The following is a 23,010-nucleotide window of genomic DNA, read 5'->3' as shown; positions in this document are numbered from 1 at the left end:
ATGATTCTATTTATATGTGTTGCTCTGAATGATGTAAAACTTAGTAGATTGTCTTTGTTTGTGTACTAGCTTGTTTCTAACACTGCTGAAACCTTAACACAGATCAGTTCTGAAGTAATGGCAATGCAAGTAATGGTAATGCGAAATTGCCTAGCGCTAGATATCCTTCTTGTGAAGGAAAGCAGTGTTTGCAGGATTTTGTAGATCAGGGAATATTGTGTATACCTGATAAAAGTATAGTATTTATGCATATGTTTAAAATACTACTACTACTACTTCTAATGATGTCCTAGCTTTAGAAGAGCATGGCTTGTGGGAAACAGTAGGTTTCTGGGTTATTTGGGCCAAGCAGCCATCTTGTTTTAAAGTGGATGTCTTTCCTGTCTTACCTCAGCAAATTCAACTGTTAGTTATACCTGCAGCAAACATTCAAGAAGAGTTATGTTTGTTTATTTCCATTAACATTGTTCTTGCTGTTATCAAATCAATCTTCTTAGCTTGGTCACAAACCTGTAACTTATTCCAGGATACTTCCTTTCACTCACTGTACCCTATTTGTTTATTATAGCTTACTGTTGATCTGCCAATTCCGAATGGCATAAGCATAAAGTGGGCAGAATTAACATTCATGCAGTGGGAGAGTTCCTAGGTGTTAAGGCAATATGTCATTTAATACAACTGTGTTCTGATTTGCTAATAAGATATACATTTGCTCACATCATAAGGAATTTGTAGTTTTTGTTCTACTTTATGAGAAGATTTCCTATATAAAGCCTCGATTTTGGGGGTGAGCCAGACGACTTTCCAATTCTCCCAAGGATGCTGTCCATTCCCCTTTTGCTTTTGCTGCCCACTTGGAGCTTAGAATATTTTTGTTTTTCCACTACTCTGTAATGCTCTATCTGCTATGAACCTTTATGGCAATTATTCTGTACCGCATCTTGAATTTTTTAAGAGAAGAAAACCATTACGTTACAACTTTTTTTCTGCTGATCTAGAGCTTAGTTATTGAATGGGCCCTTTACCCAATTGGCTATCTTTTTGATAGTTCGATGTGTTGTGATGTGCCATACTTTGGGGCACATTGCCTTATTATGCAATTGAGGTTTAACACAGTCTCCGATTCATCAGTCCAAATGTATTCTCTTGCAGTAAATATTTGGGCTGCAAGAATTGTGCGTGACCCCGTGGCTACATCCAGCATCAAACAACAGTATACAAAACACACACTGACAAACCAGTGTATATATTTGACATTCTTTATTGGTTTACTTTGCTTTTGGTCCCTAACAATAATAAGCAATTTGTAAATGTGATTGTTACTGCAGAGGCTAAGGTTTCAGTAGCTGTAGGGTCTGCTCTTAATTCAGGAAACTATGTGAATGACTTTGAAGCGCTGGCGTTTTCAGGTTACTCTACGGGATGCAGATCTTCAAGGTTCTGTATGACTGAAGCTCTATGCCTCACTGGAAAAGGAAAGACAAGGAATCAAAAAATATGGTTAAAATATGTTGCGATTATCCTCAAATTGAACATATATTTGTCATACAAAGAAGAATTCCATTAATATTCTGTATGCCAATGCAAACCTCGAGTAACCATAACAATAATATGATAATATTTATGAGGTGATTTATTAGGTTAATCTGCTGCAAATATAATGGAAAACACATTGGTCCCTAGTAACAATACTTTTGATGCAAAGAGCCAAATGCTTAATATAATTTATTCAAAGGAGTTTATAAAAAAGGATTTCAAGACACATAGCGGCGCAGTGAAAATTAGTGCAAAGCAAACAACTCTATTTTGAGGTGCTACACTCAAGTGATAAATCATGTTCAACAAGTATATCAACAAAAATAAGAACAGCATGGTCCGTAACAGCAAGTTCTCAACAATTATACAAGGTCTTTGTTTTTAAATTCAATGCCATTTTGATCCCAATAAAAATGGCGGGATCATCATCAGGACTCCAGGAGATTCAATGAGCCAGAGAGAGAGATTTTGAAGGGTAATTAGTTGCTAAAGGAGGGGGTCCCTAGTGACAAGCCTCAAGATCAGGATGGACAGGAAAAGCCTGAGCTGGAAATACGATGGATACCCATGGAAGGCACCAATTAGCCTGCAGTGTGAAGCACTTTCAGCTCTAGTCATTGAGAACTCACTGTCCCAACAGGACTCCATTCTGCCAGTCAGTGCTACTAGTGCTTCCCCATTTTTGGTCTGATTCAAGACCCATGAAGGAATCCGACACTCATCCTTGAAACCCAGTCCTGGCAACATGCTCCAAACATGCTTCCCACTTCGGGCTGATTCACATTTGTTTTTTGAATTAAATAAAATATTTCATAATTTGTATTTTTGTTTGATGTGAATTCTGGATTCCCTGTTTTTGTGTATTTTTGTCTGGGTCTCTTGATTCCAGTAATGACTCAGTGGGGGTCCCTGGATTTCAATAATAATTCAGTGTGGACCCCCGGATTCCAGAGCTGATTAAGTAAGGGTCCACAGAAGTCAAAAGGTTAGGAACCACTGCTGTAGACTGTATTTAAAAGCTGTGCTTAAGACATGGATGGACTGAATTTCAGTTCATGGATTTGACCACTGTTATAAAATGGTTCTTGGATGAATGAGATGCAGTGCATGCAGAATGAAGTACCATTTATTTCAATACGATGCATATAAGGTCAGAGGAACAACATGTTGCACAGGATTCTTGCTGAGGGACACAGAGTAACTCCATTATTTTTGAGGGCAGGATTCTTGCTCAACATTAATCAACTGCTTATTTACATGCAACTCACATTCCACACATGCACCTACATTCCAGCTCACATGCACGCATTCCACATTCCATTTTCTTTTTTTTCCTTTCAATAACAAATCACATGTATAGGAAAACACCACACACCCCCAGTTTAACAAAGAGCACCCACTAATAATGCTGTTCTAATCCAGGGGATACTCATCAATAGTCATAATCTATGAATAATCCCCGCCCATGTGCGGGATCCCGGAGCATACAGAAAATACATATATATACATATATATGCATATGTGAGAACATATACATGCATCCTTAAATGTTTCAAACATGGCAAAAATGATGCTGAAATTACATAGGTTTGCATTGTAGTATCCCTAACCCATAAGGAAAAAAGGAAGCACTAAACCAATTGTCTTACAACAATGCTTTATTGCCATAAAGCAAACTTGTAATTGCAGGCACTCTGCTGCAGCCTACAGGCAAATGCCTGCAATTACAAGTTTGCTTTGTGGCAATAAAGCATTGTTGTAAGACAATTGGTTTAGTGCTTCCTTTTTTACTTATGGGTTAGGGGTACTACAATGCAAACCTATGTAATTTCAGCATTTTTGCCATGTTTGAAACATTTTAGGCTGCATGTATATGTTCTCACATATGCATATATATGTAAATATATGTATTTTCTATATGCTCTGGGATCCCGCACATGGGCGGGGATTATTCATAGATTATGACTTTGATGAGTATACCCCTGGATGAGAACTAGGATTACAGGTAAGTAACTAATCCATATTTAGCAACAACATAACTCCAACTATCCTAAAACAAATTTGACAAACAACTTTGGTACTCTACTCACCTGTGCAATCTGTGTAACTAGTTGTTCCAACCAGTGAACTCTGGGAACTAGAGGCACAAACACTAAAAACAAGTCCAACAGTGGACCATTAACTGTCGACTCAGACATATCTTCCCAGATTAGGGACCCAGATGAACCGCCCGAAGAAGTCACCCCATAATTAGGGATGGGAGGAACTTGTGGAGTTTTACTCCACGGAAATCCCAGGAGTTACCTAAAACCTTTGCGAGATTCTGCGAGCAGCAGAATACTAGTACGTTGCTCAAATTTTTATCACTAACAGTACCACGTGGCACACCAGAGGCTCCTGCTTATTTCTGCTGCTCGAGTAGATTTTCTACTCGAGGGGCGGCTTTTGCAATGCAAGCAGCAACTTTTTCAATGCGAACGGTGGCAACTTGCCGCAACGGCCTGCGTTGGGTAATCTCACTGGGGGGCTATTTAGCGCTCATTTTTTCTCACTCGTGCTCGACAACTTTTTTTTCGCGTGCACGAAGAAGCAAACTCTGCCGGCTGAGTGGAATGTACATCCTACCCCTACTCATGATGTTATCTCCCTTTACAGAAAAAACACACATTGCTGTCAATCCATTTTCCCTCAACATCCTCCAATTTTCTTCCATTATAAGTATCACAAAACAAAGACACTATGCGTAAATTCCACACCTCCACATCTTCCATGCTGAACGTGTATGTGGGCTAAACCGGTTTGGTAACAACAAATCTTAGCTTCTTAATCTGACTTAATCATTCTTAAATCCCCTGAACAATTCTAAAGGTTTTTTGGCCATTCATAACATTTGAAGAAGTTTTAAAGGACAACAAAGCAGTTTGTAAAGACTTCCTCTAACAAATTCCAATTTTGTGTGCCAGCTGAGTAGAATTTTTTACAATTATCTTAAAATGTTGCACATGACTATTGGCCTCCGGGTCATGCAATGCAGCCTGAGAATGCAAGACCCCACAACTCTTCAGAAATGTCAGTTTTTTTCTGATGCGAATTATATTTCATTATCAGAAATGATTTCTTCTGGTCAACTATCTCAACAAAAAAAGAGACGAGGCTTAGCAGCTAGAGCAGTTGACTTTGGAACCTGGGGACCCAGGGTTTTTCTCTGGGCATTGACTCTTAACATCTTGTGATTATGGGGAAATCATGTTATTTACCTGTGTCTAAAAAAGGTGAAGTGTGAAATAGAGTGTGTGAACTGTTGACAGTGGTGGTGATGCTGACAACCATCTGTGCCTCTGGCCGTTTTAAGTATTAGTCAATGAGAACAACTGTATATGACTCACTATGGGAAAGAATATGAAAAGGATTCAAGGAATTAATTGGCAACTTACTCCACTGCTTGTCCTGCCACTCCACAGATGCTTCTAGAACACTATACGCCCTAGCTCATTTATCAATTTTATGATGCACTATGGAATTTCATACTCAATAATCAATCATGCCATGAATTCCAGGCCACCAAAATGTATCGCCAGCTTTCATCTCTGTGCTGGAAATTCCACCATGACCTTCACATTACAACCAGTTACATATTCTCGTTGGAATAATCTCTCCACCTCATAATAATGCCATCAATTCACTTAACTTTCCAGTAAATAGTGCAGTCACTTCTCACATCCTTCTTCTTTGGCCAACCGTTCAGCAAATATTTTTCTTCTCCACTACATTCTTGCCAATGGAATTCTGGATAACCTGTCCTCCTGACCATTCAAACTTCCCCAAACATGCTCAACTTCACAATGATAAGCTTGTAACTTGAATGTGAGTATAGCAGGTCTGGGGGTGACATTCTTAAACCTTCCCTTGCTTTCTTTCAGTTGGATATAGCCTAAACAATATCTAAGGCACTACCCATTCTTCTTCTCTCTTTCTCTGCCCCATTAGCACACCCAAACCACAACTACTCATAGCAACAGCTATGATACGTTCATGCCTAGTTACAAATGGCTTCAAACACTGTGCCTCTCACAATTTTGCCATGGCAATGGTACATAATCTGTTCCCCAAACTCTAAATTAGGCCCACAATGAGCTTTTCTTTAAAAAGCATAATCAGTGAATTGTACTGTGCTGTAGATTTAATTTAAGGACCTGACCCTTGAAGTGACCTTTATTGTCTGTTTGTTTAAAGGAAATGTCCGCCACACTGCATTTTTCTTTGAGTGGCATCTGCAGTGAAGAACAAAGTATGCTGTGCTAAAGCACACGAACCATAACATGTGTCACCCATGTGTATGTGTTTGTGGACCCGTTCAACATAGATTTTGCTTCCACAAAAAAGGGGTTTGTGAAATGCAAAACAGTGACCCTGGTGTGGTAGCTTTCTCCCTGTGTCTGGAGGTCATTCTTTGATTTCTCTGTCTAGGTTAGCCAAGTGTCTCATGGCAGACCAGGGCAGGGAAAACCATTAACATTGCCCTCCCTTAAATACACCAAGCATTCAATGATTTCACAGCAGTTCTTCCGACTCTAAATGAGGCAGGTGAACCGCAAAAATGTTTGGCAGATGCAATTCCTATTTACGGTGTCCCTCCAAACTATACATAAGGCCGTATGCAAGCTATGAGTAAATACATTACACAAAAACATACTGCCAATCAAGCAATGACTGTGTCATGCTACACACTGTCAAGGTGCCGGCACCCAAAAAAAAAAATCCACAAAAACGCAAATGGGAAAAATTAAACAAAGAGTAAGAAATATACATTTTCTAACCATTTTCCACCAATTCTCCTATTATTAGAGTGCATGCAGTATCAGAGAATCTTGGTAAACTGCAGACTGGTCTATTCTTGTATTACCCACATTCCAGTGCATGTGCTGATTCTTCTATGAGTGTAGAGGTAGATGTTCAACAGGGTGATCCCAGTGACATCAATGGATATTAAACTATTTTATGGGGATTATACAAGTTAAGTTTGCACACAAGATAAACTAGTCAGTCATGTTGGTTTTTAGGAGGGCAACTAGGATTCAAATGAGGGAGGCGCCACAAAAATGAGAAATGAGATTGAGCTGACTCACTATCTTTGCTACATCATTGTCTGACATTTAAAAGTAACCATGCACTCTTTTGATCTGTGTGCCTCACCAGTCCTAGAGACTGACTCCACATGCATGTATGCGTACCAACTGTGTTGACTCAGTGAAAGTGCAGGGTGGTAGTCACACCTCAATACCAAGTCAGATAGCGAACCTGCTCCTTCTTTGGCTCTATCCCTAAATAATAAACCTTACAACTAGCCATCAATGCCTATTCAGAAACTATAGCTGCTTCCTCAGGCTGAGAGCTGAAAAGATTGGCATGCAGCAACATCCTTACATCAAGGGAATGTACTGAACTGCACCCAGACAAAGCTGTAAAGCACAGACATTGATTTAAATAGATAGCAAGTCCCATTCTCCTCAGAAACAGAAGAAGTACTATGTGTACTCACAGCACTCAGCCATGAGCTTAAACACACTCCCATGGCATACACCTCTCTACAGTGAAATAACACCTGATGAGCTATTATCCTATTTGTGAAACTCTTCTAGAATATTAGGACTATGTGAAAACCAGGTAATTAAACAAGTTTAGAGGGAAGCCAAGAAGAAGGCCAGACTCCTTCAGTCTGCCACAAACATGAATGGAACTTACATGCTACCTTGCTCCTTCTTCTTGAATTGCTTCAGAGCCTCACGAGCCACAAGTTCATACTGGTCAGGATCTTCCAATGAGATTTTTCCAGGAATTGTGAAGGTGAAGGGTTCGGAGTCAAACAGCTTGGCTGTCACAGTGGTACTGGGAGTACCATTCTCGTCACCAGACGTCAAACGTATCTGTGGGGGGAAACAACCACAATTACTAGAATGTCCTGATGCACTGACCAGGATATCCAGAGCAGCATAACAAAGGGATATTGTCACTAAAATTAAAAAAAAATCAAAAGTGAGCTAAAAGTCAATGACAACCTCTGCTCAATGTTTACTTCATTGGAGATGGTACTGATGCGCACACCTGGGCTGGAGGGCAACAAATCACCATCCGTACTGATTGGAAGGAACAAAATTGGTGTACATGGCTATAGGGTGCAGGAAAGAATGTTCAGAGATCAGGGAGTACATATACTTATAGGTCAATACAATTTTTTGGTCAAGGTTTAGGGATAATGTTGAGAGGGCAGATCAAATGAAGGCAGATTAGTGATATTAAGAGAGGGGAGTAAGGCAGTGGAATAAAAAAACTGTCTATAGGTTGGTATTCTTTTTCTTCTGAAACTGTGAATGGGAGGAAAGTCTCAGCAGCAGAACACTCTAGTCCTAGGTATTTGCCCACTGTACAAAAATTACATTATATGAAGTAATCTTGGAAGTAAAAGAAGGTTTGTTTCCTTGTACATTCCTTTTGGATCTTATGCTACACAAGCTAAGTAATGCACATTGGTTGAAGACAGGCATCCATGAGATGCTTTCTTGTATCCATTCTGTTTTTGTAAGCTTAAAAGTGGTAGTTAGATTCAACACAATCTGGTAGGTGGAACCAATGGAGATAGTGAGGGAACAGGCAGCTATGTGCAGAACTGCTTTCTTGAAGTCCACGGAGCTATCTTAATGGACAGTGAGCAGGGCACTGTCTACTTTGATGTGGAAAAGAATGAGTGGGTCCACTATCAGGTGGACTTTAGTGGGAGGTAGGAAAGACTTGATTCTGTGGAAGACATTAGTTGTACCATGCTGACTGGGAAGGGACTTTATTCTCAAGGTTATCATAAAGTGACATTGTGCATAAGGTGAGACGGGGATGGAAGCCTCTGAGATTAATTGTGGACCATCATGCTTTATTCTGGGGCTAAAGTGTGCATCCATTCATAAGCACACCATATTTTTCTTCTACACGAGCTTTAAACAGCTTTATTTAATTTTAATATTTCATGGCACTCAAAACAAATTGTTTCTCGACAATTTCTAAAACGGGGAATAGTCTAAAATAAATAGGATCTACAGTGACACGAAGAGTATGAAATTGTTTTTATTGGGCATATAAATCCGCTGATTGGAAAACAAAGGATTTTAGGGACATCTAAAATATTTCAGGTCAGAGTGCACTCCATAATTTCAGGGCCTGTATTCAAAACCTCACACTCAATTTGTATTTCGGCTTTGGCATCCAGAGAATTTGCTGGTTGCTAGCCAAAAAATCAACACTTTTCCAGTGGTATACAGCACTATTTTCTGGAGTTATTCCAAAGGCACTCTATGGAGGCATTGGGTACTATTTGTCTGAGGCAGCTAATGCAAATAATAAAAGGGGAATGCCATCAAACAGGAAAATGCTCCTTACTCTGTAAGCGTCTGTTTGTGGCATGTAATGCTGCAGATTCACATGCTGTGCATTATCCTGCCATCTAGTGCTGGGCTTGGACATGTACGACTTGTTTTTGTTTGAAGAGGTCTTTCAAGTTACGAGGTAGAGTGACTCCAACATTATGCAATGCGCAGGTGCATCAGCTCCATAATTAGATTGTTCCCGCACGTCGATGAGGATGAAGATAGAACTTGAGAATCAGTAAAGATATCCATGCAGCAGATATAGAAAAGGAAAAGCTATCTGCAACAAACAAGGGTTTCTGGGGAGGAGAGTGGTGCATGTGAATCTACAGCTCTACGGATGCTTACAGGGTAAGTAACATTTTCCGTTTGTAACGTGCAGCTGTAGATACACATGCTGTGCATAAAATGTAAAGCAGTTCCCCCTATAGGACAGTGGCTAACCGGAGAATGTTTCAGAACAATGGAAAAGTGTAAGCAGGACAGCTTGGCCCACTTGGGCTTGCTGTCTCGCTAGGAAATTCACACAATGGAGTTTGGTGAATGTGTGTGGTGTGGACCAAGTAGCTGCTTTACAAATCTCAGTTGTTGGAATGTTGCGTAGGAATGTCATTGAGGCTGCTTTCTTATGTGTAGAATGCGTTCTTGGCGGAGTAGGGAGCTGCTTTTCGGCTTTGGTATAACAGGATATAATACACTTGACTAACCAGAGAGTGAATCTTTCTTTTGAAATGGGGGTGATTTTTTAAAAGGCTACAAATAGTGATTGTGTTTTGCAAAATGACTTTGTCCTGTCAATATCTGCTACTAAGTTTGACTGATGAAAGAAAACGGGTAGTTAGTAAAAATTGTAGCGGGCAAGAATAAATGGGCTCAAAGGGGGACCCATAAGTCCATGTTCAAATTGCCAAAAAGATTAGGTATGGGTTGTAAAAGCAATTCATATTCACAAATAAATGTATTTGTGAGCTATCAGCGTGCTCGTTCCTATATTTAAAACAAAAAGACTCACAAGTAGTGGACTTTTCAATTTATTGAGGCCACCGTTTGAAATAAGATTACTGACTGAAACCAGTTTATTCAAAGTATTTTTTGGGGGGGAGTTGAGCGTTTTAGGGTCAATACTGGCCTAGTGACGCAGGAAGAAAAGATACCATGGGGCTCGTTGTTTATTGGGAGATGGGAGATGAGCATTGGCTTTATAAAGCAGTCAGGTCAGATGGAGATGAGTGTGTGACTGGGGCTTCATAACTGGAAATAGATTAACTTTTTCAAAGTTCACCACCGAGAGGCAGGCATATGCAGCTTTCAGACTCCCTAGTGACCCCGTAATGCTGAAATTCATGTTCACCAAAATATCTGGATTTTCTACCCTGTTGAGCTTTAAGGAACATAAATTGCTAGAATACTGCACGCCGATGTATGTATCCATTATACATACAAAGGCAAATTCTGCCATACAAGCGTTCTCTGTAAACACCACAACACGTGGCCAGTGCCGCCCTGCTCCACGGTGGCTGACCCGTGCCTTGACTCAAACAAGTCATTGGACTGACCAGAGGAAGCTATTCGCAAATTTGGAGAGTGGAGACTGGCCTGCATCTGATTGGGCCTTAGCTAACAAATAATCATTCTCAAAGGTAAGTGAAAAAAGCATTTAGTAGAAGAAGCAAATACTTCGTAAGAGACGCGTTCCGTCCCCTCACTCCCGCAAGACCGCGGCAGGGAGAGGCGCAGGTGCCCCGTACTCACGGTGCACAGGAACTGGATCTCGTCCTCCCCCTCACCTCCTTCGACCATGGCTCCTCCGGACTCAGCTGTGCAGTGTGCTGTGCTGGCCTTGTCCGCTGGCAGTCCCAAGCTCTGCATTGCGCTCCGTGCAATATTTATTATTATTAGCAGGCAGGGAGCGAATCCATTCCACGGGCTTCGACCATATATGCTTTTTCCCCCAAACGTACACATTGAGCCGCATAAGCTCAGATTGGCTGACAGCCTGCTGCCGCTCATTGGTTAGAAAGGTTTCACTTTCTATAGTATGCCGTTCGGAAATTATTGCCCACACAAGAGGCTGTAAATAACTAGTGCTTATTCCACGAGTGGATTGGAGCAGCGGAATTTATTCGTAATTCCGTGTTACAAGCTTAACATGGAATTACTAAAATCCACCAATTCCACCGGCGAAATTAGAAATTCAGCCCACCCATATTTTGAGGACTGTTTTGAGATTCCAGGATGGGATTCAGGGTATACTGGGCGAGATAACCCTCTGGAGCCCTTCCATGAAAGCTTTATTAACAGGGATTCTGAGCAGAGAAGGACATTCTCTGTTTTGCAAGTATACTGCCTGTAGTGTCGTGGGACTGTAAGGCACGACACCGACTCTTAATTATTCTTAATGCTCTTTTTATTTTACTTCTTTCCTGTACCCTGCTCCTACTCTAACTGACTCTCCCCGCCTTCACTCCTCCTCTTTCGTTCTGGTTCCCCTCCCATCTCGTGTGCTGGTCCTAGCACCCAGCATGTTTCACAATCTTACATCTTACCCCTTCTTAAAAAATTTGAAATACTTCAAGTGTGTCCATGCATGTCAGAGTATACAATTATAGAAAACACCTTAGTTACAGTTCTTCGATCAGGCGAACGGGGCTGAGTTCGCAGCGTCCGGAGGGGTACCTCTTGAGCCGCTCATTCCCCTTCGACCGGAGACATGGCAGGTCAATGATCGCTTGCTGACTCAGGTGCATCTCCTTGGACCACACTGCGGGGTGCAGTTAACACTTCTCTGACATGAGGCGAGCACTTCTGAAAATGCGTCACATTCCTTGTGATTCTCTTGTCCTCCGATTCAGCTGTGATCATGGTCCCTTTTTGTTTCGTCACCACTAGCGGGCATGTATGATATCGACAGTCTGCTTTACTCTGTTGTTCTTGTCGCACCAATACCCAGTCCCCTTCATGGATAAATGGCTGTGCAGCTTATCTTCGTCTGTCTGCGTATTCCTTCATCTTCTCCTTTTTCAGTCTGTCTCTTGCTGCTAATTCTTTGTGCTCAGAGTCTTGAGACATGCCACTGGCTGCGTCTTCCCAGACTGGTATTCTTGTGCGCACGGTGCGACCCAGCATTAGTGTTGCCAGACTCCTGCCTGTGGTAGTATGCGGTGTGGTTCGATATGCTCGTAATACCTCATTTAACGCCACTTGCACATCACATTTGGACAGTTCTGCTTGTTGAATGGTCTTCTTTAGAGTGGCCATAAATCTTTCCACCATTCCATTGGCTTGTGGCCACAAGAGAGTAATCTTCCTGCGTCTGAAGTTTAGGTGATTGGCAAAAGCAGTAAATTCTTGCCCATTGAATGGTGGGCCATTATCTGTTTTCACTACCTTCGGTATGCCCCATGCTGCGAAAATCTCATCCAGTACAGGTATAGTGGAGGCATCTTTAGTTGATGCTGTGAGATGCGCAATTGGGAAACGTGAGTATTCGTCAATTATGACCAGGATATACTTGCCAGATTGTAACGGGCCAAAGAAGTCCACTGCGACATGATGCCACACACCATCCGGCAGTTCAGACATTTGGAGAGGCGCAGGGGGATCCTCTCGACTCACTAACTGACACTGTGGGCAGTCCTTCAGTGTAAGTTCAACCATCTGATCAAGCGTCGGGAACCAGACTCGCTCCCGCAGCGCCCTCTTCGTGGCAACAATACCTCTGTGCCCTTCATGCGCTAGGTTGATGACTTCTTGGCGCAGCTATTTCGGAATGATGATTTGTTTGTCCCTTAGTATAAAACCATCTGAGGTGATGGACAGTTCATCCTTCACATGCCTGAAAGAGGACAGCTCATGACTGTCGATGTGTTCACTTTGTACGTATTCCTCCAGATGTCTCCAGCTATTTGAATGCGATGTTTTAAATTTCGGAGTGTGGCATCTTCATTGGTAGCGTCAAGGATGGCCTTCAAAGGGACGGCGGGTGGTCTGGCTTAGCCACCACAAAATGGATATATTCTTCAGCTACTGAGGGATTGGATGTGGACGTTGCCTTGAGATGTCTGGACATATAGTCAGCTGGATTTGCAGCTTTTCCCGGTTTGTGGATGATGGTTTAAGTATACTCTTGAAGGCGGATACCCCAGCGCTCTATTCTGGGCGGCATCTTGGCTGGGGGATTTCCAAAGATGGTTATCAGGGCTTGGAGGTCCATGATAAGTGTGAAGTGTTTTCCGTAGATAAAGATGTGAAAATGTTTGCAGGCCCAGACCATCGCCAGGCTTTCTTTTTCCGGCTGAGAGTATGCTCTCTCTGTGTCCGTGAGACTCCTACTTCTTTCTGTGTCCGTGAGACTCCTACTGGCATATGCTACAATATATCGCTGATCACTCTCTCTGTCATATTGAGCTAATATAGCTCCAAGTCCTACAGGACTCGCATCTACGGTGATTTCCGTTTTCCTTCTAGGATTGAAATATGCAAGGTTATTGGAAGATTCAACCGCAGCTTTGATTTAATGAAAGGCTTGATCACATCTTGTGGTCCATTGAAACAGGTGTCCTTGTTTGGTCAGCTTTCTCAGAGGGTAACTGATGGTGGCATAATCCTTGATGTATCGGGCACAGTAGCTTGCCATGCCCAAAAATGAACGCACATCTCCAGAGTCTCGCAGCCTGGGGGTATCATTCAAAGCAGCAATCTTTTCTGGATCAGGTTTCATTCCTGCGCCTGAGAAGATGTGTCTGAAGAATTTTAGTGTGGATTTGTGAAATTCACATTTGTCTTTGTTTAAAGTGAGATTGGCGTCTAACAGAGCATGACAGACTCGGTCCAGCGCCATGTCATGTTCTCGCAGTGTCGCGCCATAGACAAGGATGTCATCACTGTTGTTCAACGTATTGGGAATGTGATGAATTACCTTCCTGATAGCCTCCTGAAAAATCTCAGTGGCAGATGAAACTCCAAAACTGAGTCTTTTGTGTCTGAACAGGCCTTGATGAGTCGAGAATGTGGTGATATATCTCAATTTCTCGTGAAGTTCCAGCTGATGATAGCCCTTGTTAAGGTCTAGTTTGGAGAATATCTGCGCACTGTTGAGTGACGCAATCATGTCATTGATGTGAGGCCCTGGGTGCCGTTGTCTTTCGAGGGCGGTGTTGGGTGCTCTCATATCTACGCAGAAATGCACTTTGCCAGGTGAGCCCTTTTTGGGCACTACAACCACTGGAGAGACCCAGGGAGTGGGTCCTAATGTCCTCTCGATGATGTCAGCCTGGAGAAGGTCCTGCAGTTCCTCCTCTACTGACTGTTGAAGGTGTAACAGAATTTTTCTGTGATGTTGTGCTATGGGAGTCACACATTCATTTATGTGCAGTCGAACCTGACAGTGAGCCATCTTTCCAAGTCCGGTGAATAGCTTATGAAACTTGTGAACTATGTCAAGTTCCTCATCAACTTTGTACAAAATTTCAACTAGTTGAAGTCTTTCCACCGTTGGCAAGCTAAGAAGACAATCTGCTTCAGGACCATCAATGACATGAATGCGGGCTGGAATAGTCCTGTCTTTGTATGTGAGATTAGTCGGGAATTGTCCCAAACACGGGAGAGGTTCCTTTGACATCCAGGTGTACACCCGCACAGCAGCTTTATGCAAGTGCGGTGGCGGATTCATTATCTTGTATTCTGCAACTGAGATATAGTTGAGATACTGTCCAGAACAAACTTGGCTAAATGGGTGTCCATTTTAAGGTGTAATCGCTGGTATTTCTTCAGTCGGTCCGGATCCGCGACCATGCAGACATACTCATCACTGTCTTGCGATATTGGTGACAGCGACCTTGACTCACGAGATTGCGTTCGACGGGATTGGTATGTCCCATGAGAATGACGGCTGGACTGTGAAGAACCAGTGGACGAATCTCCGCGGTCCCACACCGCTTTGGCATGATGTCGAGTGTTGGACTGTCTGGACTGTCTGTAATTGTCTCTGTGATTGTCTTTGCGTGGTGCTCCGCACATATTCTCAAAGTGGTTGTCCCTGCCACACTTCCTGCATTTTTGGCCAAACGCAGGGCAGGTCTCCGTGTGAGGGAAGTCATATCCACAGTGATAGCATTTAAGCTGGCGCTCCTGTCTTTTATCAGTACGACTGGTACTGCAACAACAGCGATTTGTATAATGAGACTGCACTTTGGATCTGGATGATCGGTGCTTTGCAGGGGAGTACCTTTTAGTGTTACTAAATGCCTGTTCACGTTTTTCGCTTCTTCCAGCTTCCATTCTCTTGGCATGTTCTTCTGCCTGATCGTGTAATCGCGTCATTTGTTCGATTTCATCCAGAGAGTAGCTTTTCTTTAATAGGCGTCTACGTAACGACTCAGACTGGCATCCTTCTATGATTCGCAGGCGAAGGGCGTCTTCCGTCGTGAAGGAGTCAAATTCACAGTAGCGAGCCAAACGTCGCAGTCGCGTAATGAAAGTACTCATGGGCTCATCTTTTTCTTGAGATGCAAGGTTGAATGTGTACCTTTCATAATCAATGTTTCGTTTGTGAAGACATTTTCTGTTTAGAGCATCATGCACATTAGCATATGACGAAGCAGAGTCAGCCGGAAGTTCCTTTATGATCTGACCAACGTCTTTCCCGATTAAATTGCGTAGTGCAATCAGTTGCTGCTCTTCCTCAGTCACATGTGACCCTTTCATGAAATCTTCGAAGTCCTCTAGCCATTCTTGCCAGCGAAGGCCCATGCCTTCCCCCGATATGAGGACTAGGGGTTCCGGCGGGCGTAGAAAAGGGACTCCGAGCATGCCAAGTCTTTGCCCACCCATTTGCGCGGTGGACGACACCGGCCCGGTGCTGGCACTCGCAGAGGCATGACTCTGCCTTGATGTGGGTGAGCCAGACATTATATGTGACTGTGTAGAAGACAGTTGACCAACTCCTTTGTAGTGAACAGTCTAGCACCGGAGCCCTCGCAGCGCCTGTCACTCAGCTTAAATCAATGTATGTGACGCTTATCCGCACTTGGATATTGTGTAGACACACCAGCAGGGATCCCAGGAGAGATGCAGTCCACGTAGTATGCTAATGTGGTCTTGTAATGTCATTTAAAGCATGTAATAACTCTTCAGAAGAACATTTGCCAAGGCTTGATGCTATTTTCTGCCATTGCCTGACTTCAAAATGGCCGCCGGGCACGCCTCGCAAGGGGATTGGTGGAGATGCCGGACTCAAAGATGGCCGCCGTGAGATCTCGCTCCTCGCGAGAATTGCAAGCCCAACTCACACGGGGGCAGCAGCTGCAGCAGCGTGGACACAAACAGGCACCGGTACCTGAACGCTGATGAATTCAGCCAATAGGCGCCTCACACAACTCAGCACTCCTCCCTCGACGGCAGCAGCAACACGGGCGCTCACGGCCCAGACTACATGACCGGGGTGGGTTCCCAGGTCGCGACCAGCAAAGTGCACCTTCTTGGGACACGCACGCGACTGGGGTGGGCTCCCGGATCGCGATAGGAAATGCAGCACCACAGGACCACAGTGCGGCCGGGGCGGTGCAGCTGGGGCGGATTCCCCAGGGCGCGGAAGAGCTCTGAGGCAGCGGAGCTGACGAGCAACTTGGCAGGGGCACAACGCGACCGGGGTGAGCTCCCAGTCCGCGGAACAGCACAACTTCGAGGCAGCGAAGCGCACACCAGGATGCAGGTAAGGGAGGCAGGGTCCACGACCACTCCTCGTCGCCAGTTGTAGTGTCGTAGGACTGTAAGGCACGACACTGACACTTAATTATTCTTAAAGCTCTTTTTATTTTTCTTCTTTCCTGTACCCTGCTCCTACTCTAACTGACTCTCCCCGCCTTCGCTCCTCCTCTTCTGTCCTGGTTCCCCTCTCACCTCGTGTGCTGGTCCTAGCGCCCAGCATGTTTCACAATCTTACACTGCCACTGCAGTTAAATGTAGGCGAATAGATGTGTAAACCAATCCGGAGCATTGCAGGTACAACAGGTAGCAGTCAATGTTTTGCACTGTTGATTTCAGAGGGTCAATATGTTTGGGTACACCGTAATGGACGAACCTTCCCCACTTTGTGGCATAAAAGGCCCTAGTAGCGGAGCGGAGCATTTTCCTGAGGATGACAATGCACTCAGGGGGTAAATTTAGATAACCTAACTCTAGGACCTCAGTAGCCAGATCACTATATGGAGCTGTCCGTGGTTGGGGTGCCTCTGGGTGCCTTGATGTTATGTGGGAAGGTCCGGCCTGTTAGAGAGCTGCTTGTGAGGAACTACAGAGAGTTTGAGGAGGGTTGTGAACCAAGGTTGCCAGGCCCATGTGGCAACCACAAGTATTAGGGTGAGAGAGATCTGCCAAAGCTTCTGAATCATGTACAGAAGCAGTGAGAGAGGTGGAAAAGCATAGGCAAATATCCCTAAATAATTCATCCACAGTGCATTTCCAATTGACTGTGAGTCTGGAAACCCGGAGACTAAGCTTTGTGATTTGGCATTTTCGGCTGTTGCAAAGAGATCAGGATAACCCCAATGTTCGGAGTAGGGGGAAGTTGGACTTCTTGGAGGAGTTCTCACTCATGGGCTTGTTGCTTCATCCTGCTGTGCAGGTCAGCAAATTCATTGTCCACTGTTTGAAAGTCCTTCTTAAGGAGATGTACCTTGTGGTGAATCACCCACTGTCAAATGTCCTGTACCAACATCGACAGCTGGGAGTGAGTGCCCCCCTGGTTCTGAAGGTAGTACAAATCAGTTACGTTGTCTGTCTTGATCTCTTGATCTGGACATTTTGTATCAGAAGAATACTTTGAGAGCCAGTTGAACTGCCAACAACTCCAGATAGTTTATGTGAAAGGTCTGCTGGAGGGGATTCTACAAACCCTGAACAGTGATGTCCAGTAGATGTGCACCCGATCCCCCAAGAGGGAGGCATTTGTGGTAATGGTCACTTGCGGAACAGTTTCTAGAAAAAGCATGCCCAGCAAAAATTGCTGCTGTTCCACCTCTGCAGAGAGCGATGGGTACTGGCCGTGACCAACACTATATCTTCCCATACATTCTTGGAGCAGACACATGTGTAACTGGGCATGTGGAATTATGGCGATGCAAGAAATCATCATGCTGAGGAGGCGCATGACTGTGCTTACCATTAGCTGGTGAGCTGGCTGAAAAAGAGGCAACAGGGACTGAAAGGCTAAACTCAAGCAGGACTGGAGAAAGCTTTCCCAGTGACTGAATTCAATATGGCTCCTAGGAAGGATTGTATCTATAGAGACCGAATATGGGCTTTTCCCACATTGATTCTGAAGTCCAGATTGTGTAGGTGATCTAAAGTGATCCGAGTGTGAGCGACACACTTCTGCTTGCTTACACTCTTTATCAGCCAGCCGTTGAGGTAAGAGAAGATGTGAATGCCACTCCTCTGTGCATGATCAGCGACCACTGCCTGACATTTGGAAAAAAAATCCTGGGTGCAGTGGTAACACTAAAGGGTAGAACCTTGAATTGACCATGTTGGCCACTTAACCATGAATATGCGCTAGCAGCAATGTGCAGGATGTATTGAGGAATGAGTCCTTCAAGTCAAGGGTGGTCATGAAGTTGCCTTGCTGCAATAGTGGTATGACATTTTGGAGCATGATCATGTGGAAAGATGTCCTTGTTGAAGGGGCGAGGGCAAGGAATGGGCTTGAGAGACCTGTCTTTATTGGGAATTAGAAAGTACAGGTTACAACCCTGAGCTGCGTTGATAAGGCAGCACTGGCTCTATGTTTCTTTGAGGAAAAGGGCAGCCACCTCCTCTTGGAGAAGCTGTTGGGGAGAAAGGGAGTGTTTGCGTGGTGGTATGTTTGGCGGTGTGGCAGTGAGCTCCAGACAATAGCAGTGCTCTACAATGACCAGGACCACCGAAAAGTCACCATTGCTTTGGCTGTACCATTGTGTTTTTTAAATATTTGTCTCAGCATCTGATCAACTTGTGGACTGATTAGGTTATCTCCATTGAAAGGCATGTTTATCAGACGCCGCTGAACTTCTGACTTATATCCAGAGATATGAAGCCCAGCATGCCTGTGTATGAAGACACTGGTTTACTGTTTACACCCCATGCTGCAGTGTCAGCTGCGTCAGGGGTGCATCTACTGGAGGTGCTGGAGATGGCCTGCCCTTCCGATATAATCTCCTGAGCCCGCTGATTGTACTGATCATGGAGATGTTGTGTGAGCTCCCCCATTTCTTCCTATTGGGTACGGTCAGACCTTGCAAACAACCCTACAGAATTGTCAATGTACTAATGAGTCACTGACTCGGCAGCAACTATTTTCCCTGCATTGTAAATTTTTTTACTTTCTTTATCTGAGGGTGGGGCATGCCAGGACCCTGGGCATTCTCTCGCTTACAGGTGGCATGTACCACCAACGGCATGTATCACCACCAACTCCAGTGGGAGTTGGCTTCTAATGTAGGGTGGGTCAGAAGGCAAGGGTTTATACTTTGTCAACCCTTGGGGTGACAACTCTAGCCTTCATAGGATACTTGAACACTTACTGCAGAAGTTTAATTATGCCCTTAAGCAGGAATTGGGCGGCATGCTGCATGTGGGAAAGCGTTTCCACCTAGAAGTCCTCCTCTTCTGGTATGGACTGTGAAACCACATTGTGGAAAGTGGCTGCTCCCGGAATAAACTAATCTCATGTTAAGAGGTGAAGTCATCAAGAGTATTGGGGTTGGCAGGGTAGGGGTCAGGGTTGTTGGGTCCTGGAGGAACTTTTTCATAATAATCCCAGAGGTCATCCTGGGAGTCTTGATCATACTGGGCCTCATCTAAGGCTGGTGGGTGTCCCTTCCCATATGATGAATATGTAGACCCCTGTGGTGTATAGGACTATTGTGGTAGTGGAGAAGGAGGTGGTGGTGGTGGAGGTGGAAGCAGTGTTAGTGGTTGGGGAGGAGAAGGAGAAGGACTACGAGGAAGGTGAGAAGTAAGAGAAAGAGGAGCAGGTCTTAGGGACAATGGACTGGTGGCCCTATCAGGTCTCTTTTTTGTCTTTGGAGGTGGTAGAGAGTCTGCTGCACTTGTGGCGCAGGCTTGTAAATAATCTTGCCAGTGTGAGGGTTAATAAACAACCTTCATTGTCGAGAATCTAGTTCCTTCTGAAGGCACTGTTAAATGGGGCCCTCCTGGCTATTGGAGTCTGCCGTGGACGGGCAACTGTGCGCCGAAGTCTGTTTCAGCCTTGCGGTCAATTGTGACATCCATGCGTGTTTCAGCTCTGAGGAACCCTTCGGTGCAGACACAGATCAACTAGAGGGCACAGGGGGTGCTGCTAGCATCAAGGCAAACTGGGATTTGTGCAGTTGGTTTGGTGTCAGCTCCGGTTGGAAGGCAGTGGCAGCTCAGTAGGCTGTGTCCCCGAATGTGGGCTCGAAGCCCGGCCCCTGAAGGAGTGGTGAGTGCCTTGGTGTGGTGTGATACTCACTGTAGGCATCTTCTAACGTTGAGCCATGGTTAGCTGCAGATCTGGGTTTTTGGAGTCTGATGTGAAATCAGGTTCTGGGCTGAAGTCTGTTGCATGTCTGGTGTCAACGTCTTCCTACGCTTTCTCCCCATTGACCTCTTCCCCGAAGATATTGGGGTATCATCATTGCATTGTTTTTCTTTAGCACACAGTGCGAATCAACAGTCTCAACAATTTTTACGGTCTTTTTTAGGCGAAATTAATGCAAGCGGAGCAGGAAGCCTTGTTATGGTCAACAGACAGACAAAGATTGCAGATAGCATGCTGGTCTGTTCACAAGTACTTAGAATAGCACTGTGTACAGTATTGACAAGCTGCTTTTTCTATCATGCTATGAACATTCTTTAGTGGGAGCCTCGAAGAATGGCCCATGTGGGTGTAAGGAACACCATCTACTCAAAACCAAAGCAGTAACCCATGACGGTGAGAAGAAAAGTAGGTGCACTGAAAGATTTTTCAAGGGCTACTAGAAGCAGATATCTTGAGAGGCCCCAATGAAGATAGACACGTGGCATTGATCTACAGCTACATATGCCATGAACATGAGAGTTTTCTACGTTTAACTTCAAAGTTGTCATGAAAGTAGAACTTTACAGGGCGATGTTCCTTGGCTTGATTTTGTGCCAAAGAGTTTAAATATACAATGGTCACAATTTGAACGGCAGTTTTTGATTTGCTTGCAACTCAAGTATGGTTGGACAAATTTGCATGAAATCCTTGAGATGCTTAGCATGTTTAGCTTTCTTTTGGTATTTTTAAAAGATCAGTCAAGGGGGTACAGTCAAAGGGGGCTGGGAAAAATTATGCTAATTTGGTAATAACTGTGGCATCATTTGACAAATCCACACGAAATAAGGCAACGTGTTTAGTCTTCTGAAGATAGGGCAAGTTTTGTGCACATCCATTTAAGGCGCAAATACCTTTTGTGCTGTTTAATGAATCTGCATAAAAGTTAGAAGGCGGTTTGCAGATTGAGCTGAAATCTCAGGTTAAGTCCAGTGCACGTTTCATGCATATCCAATAAGGGAGGGAAATATTAAAGAAGGGTGGGGGTGTCAAAAAAGCTTTGATGTGCTAATAACAAAAGAACCATTTGATGGATTAGCGAAAAGGTGAGACACCAGAATTAGGTTTAACTTGCATACTGCATGTGTTTCTGGTTGTTGGCAGTATAGGAAGTTGATTGGCTGCAGAAAAACATCGCTGCATCCAGCTCTGTTAAGCCACAAGGTGATTTTGCACTTGGCTGGCCCTGCCATCAACACCTGCAGCACACTGTTGAAGGCCATGCAGAAAGGGAGTAGGTTGCAACATGATGTCATTCACTACCACACACCTACCACAAATATCTACATAATCCACCAGTAAAACACTTACATTTCCATCTAAAAAATTACACTTATATGAATGCAAGAAAATGTGTTACTGGTTGAGGGGGCTACAACCCTTCAAGCAGCAACCACAATCCTTCTCCGGGTGAAATCACAAGCAACCCTGAATTAACCTGTGCTCAACCCTCGGGTAACTTGGTACAGAGCAGCCACGCTAAAGTCAGTGGAAATAGGTAAAGTATTTGTGCATCACTTCAAACAGTAACACAGTGAGAGAACATCACAAAAAGCTCACCACACAGTTAGAAAAATAGAGTGGATTTTGATAAATAAAACAAGACCGAAACAACAAATATCCAACTGGTAGAACCGGAGATATTGAATTTTACAGTTTTTATGAAAAATAGCAGCAAGAGATGTAAAGCCACAAATTCAGGCTAACCCAGATGGAGCGTGTGCTTGGTACAAGGGCCCAGTTAAGTCCGCTGAACATAAGTACCTTAAATCCTGGCTTACGGAGTGTTGCATGGATCCGCTTTGAAAGTTGTGTCACGCAGCCAAAGCGATGCGTTGGTTGGATACGGTGAGGCCGCGGTGCTAGAACCTGTTGCGTCGGCTTTGAAAAGCCTGTCAATGGGGCTTGCGATGCGAAGTCTGGTGTCGAAAATATTGCGCGTGCTTGCGACGAGGCGTCGGTTCTGATGTGATGCGGTGTCCAGTGTTGTTATCAAGGCTGCCGTCGACAAGGAATGCGATGTCCTGCGCAGAGCATGCGTCGCACAGTGACGGTTCTGAAGGCGATGCAGGTCTTTGCGATGGGTCCAATCCACACAGTTGTGGAAATGCAATGGTTCTGCTCGGGGCTGCATCATGCAAAGGAGATGCGTCTGTTCAGCTAGCTCTACAGAGACTGTTCTGCTAGCTCTACAGAGACTAAAGCCCTTAAGCCCACTTCCAAGGTTCCAGGACTGGGGTGGCAAGAATTGGCAGGGTAGACTCACAGATGGCAGAGTCCAGGTGCTGAGTTCAATGTTCAATGCTTCCAAAAGCCTGTTATATCCCTGAGGCTTCGGATCAGGAGGCCAGCCAACTAGCCCTTGGAGCCACTCCTAATACTAAGTGGTGCCTTTGAAGTGTGGGAGACGTCAAAGATATGCCATTGAAGTGCACACATGCCCTGCCCTGGCTCCACACTAGGGGT

The 23,010-nt window shown here is 44.3% G+C and overlaps 1 protein-coding gene across 2 annotated transcripts in view; it reads right to left on the bottom strand.

The window, feature by feature from the left end:
• Nucleotides 1-1,245: 1,245 nt before the first annotated feature.
• Nucleotides 1,246-23,010, bottom strand: part of LOC146822030 (clusterin-like) — a 109,169-nt gene continuing 87,404 nt past the window's right edge. The window contains exons 8-9 of one of the 2 annotated variants that reach the window (XM_085613140.1): nt 7,279-7,460; nt 1,246-1,466 (exon numbers count right to left, since the gene is read on the bottom strand). In XM_085613140.1, coding sequence (XP_085469266.1) covers nt 1,457-1,466; nt 7,279-7,460 — 192 coding nt within the window. In that variant the 3' untranslated portion in view covers nt 1,246-1,456. The remainder of the gene's footprint in view (nt 1,467-7,278; nt 7,461-23,010) is intronic. The other variant, XM_085613141.1, reaches the window with a different exon arrangement.

This window comes from Triturus cristatus, chromosome 6 (assembly GCF_964204655.1).
Source record: "Triturus cristatus chromosome 6, aTriCri1.1, whole genome shotgun sequence".
NCBI lineage: Eukaryota > Metazoa > Chordata > Amphibia > Caudata > Salamandridae > Triturus > Triturus cristatus.
Note: the sequence above shows the minus strand (reverse complement) of the source record. Positions and strands in the feature narration are given on the sequence as shown.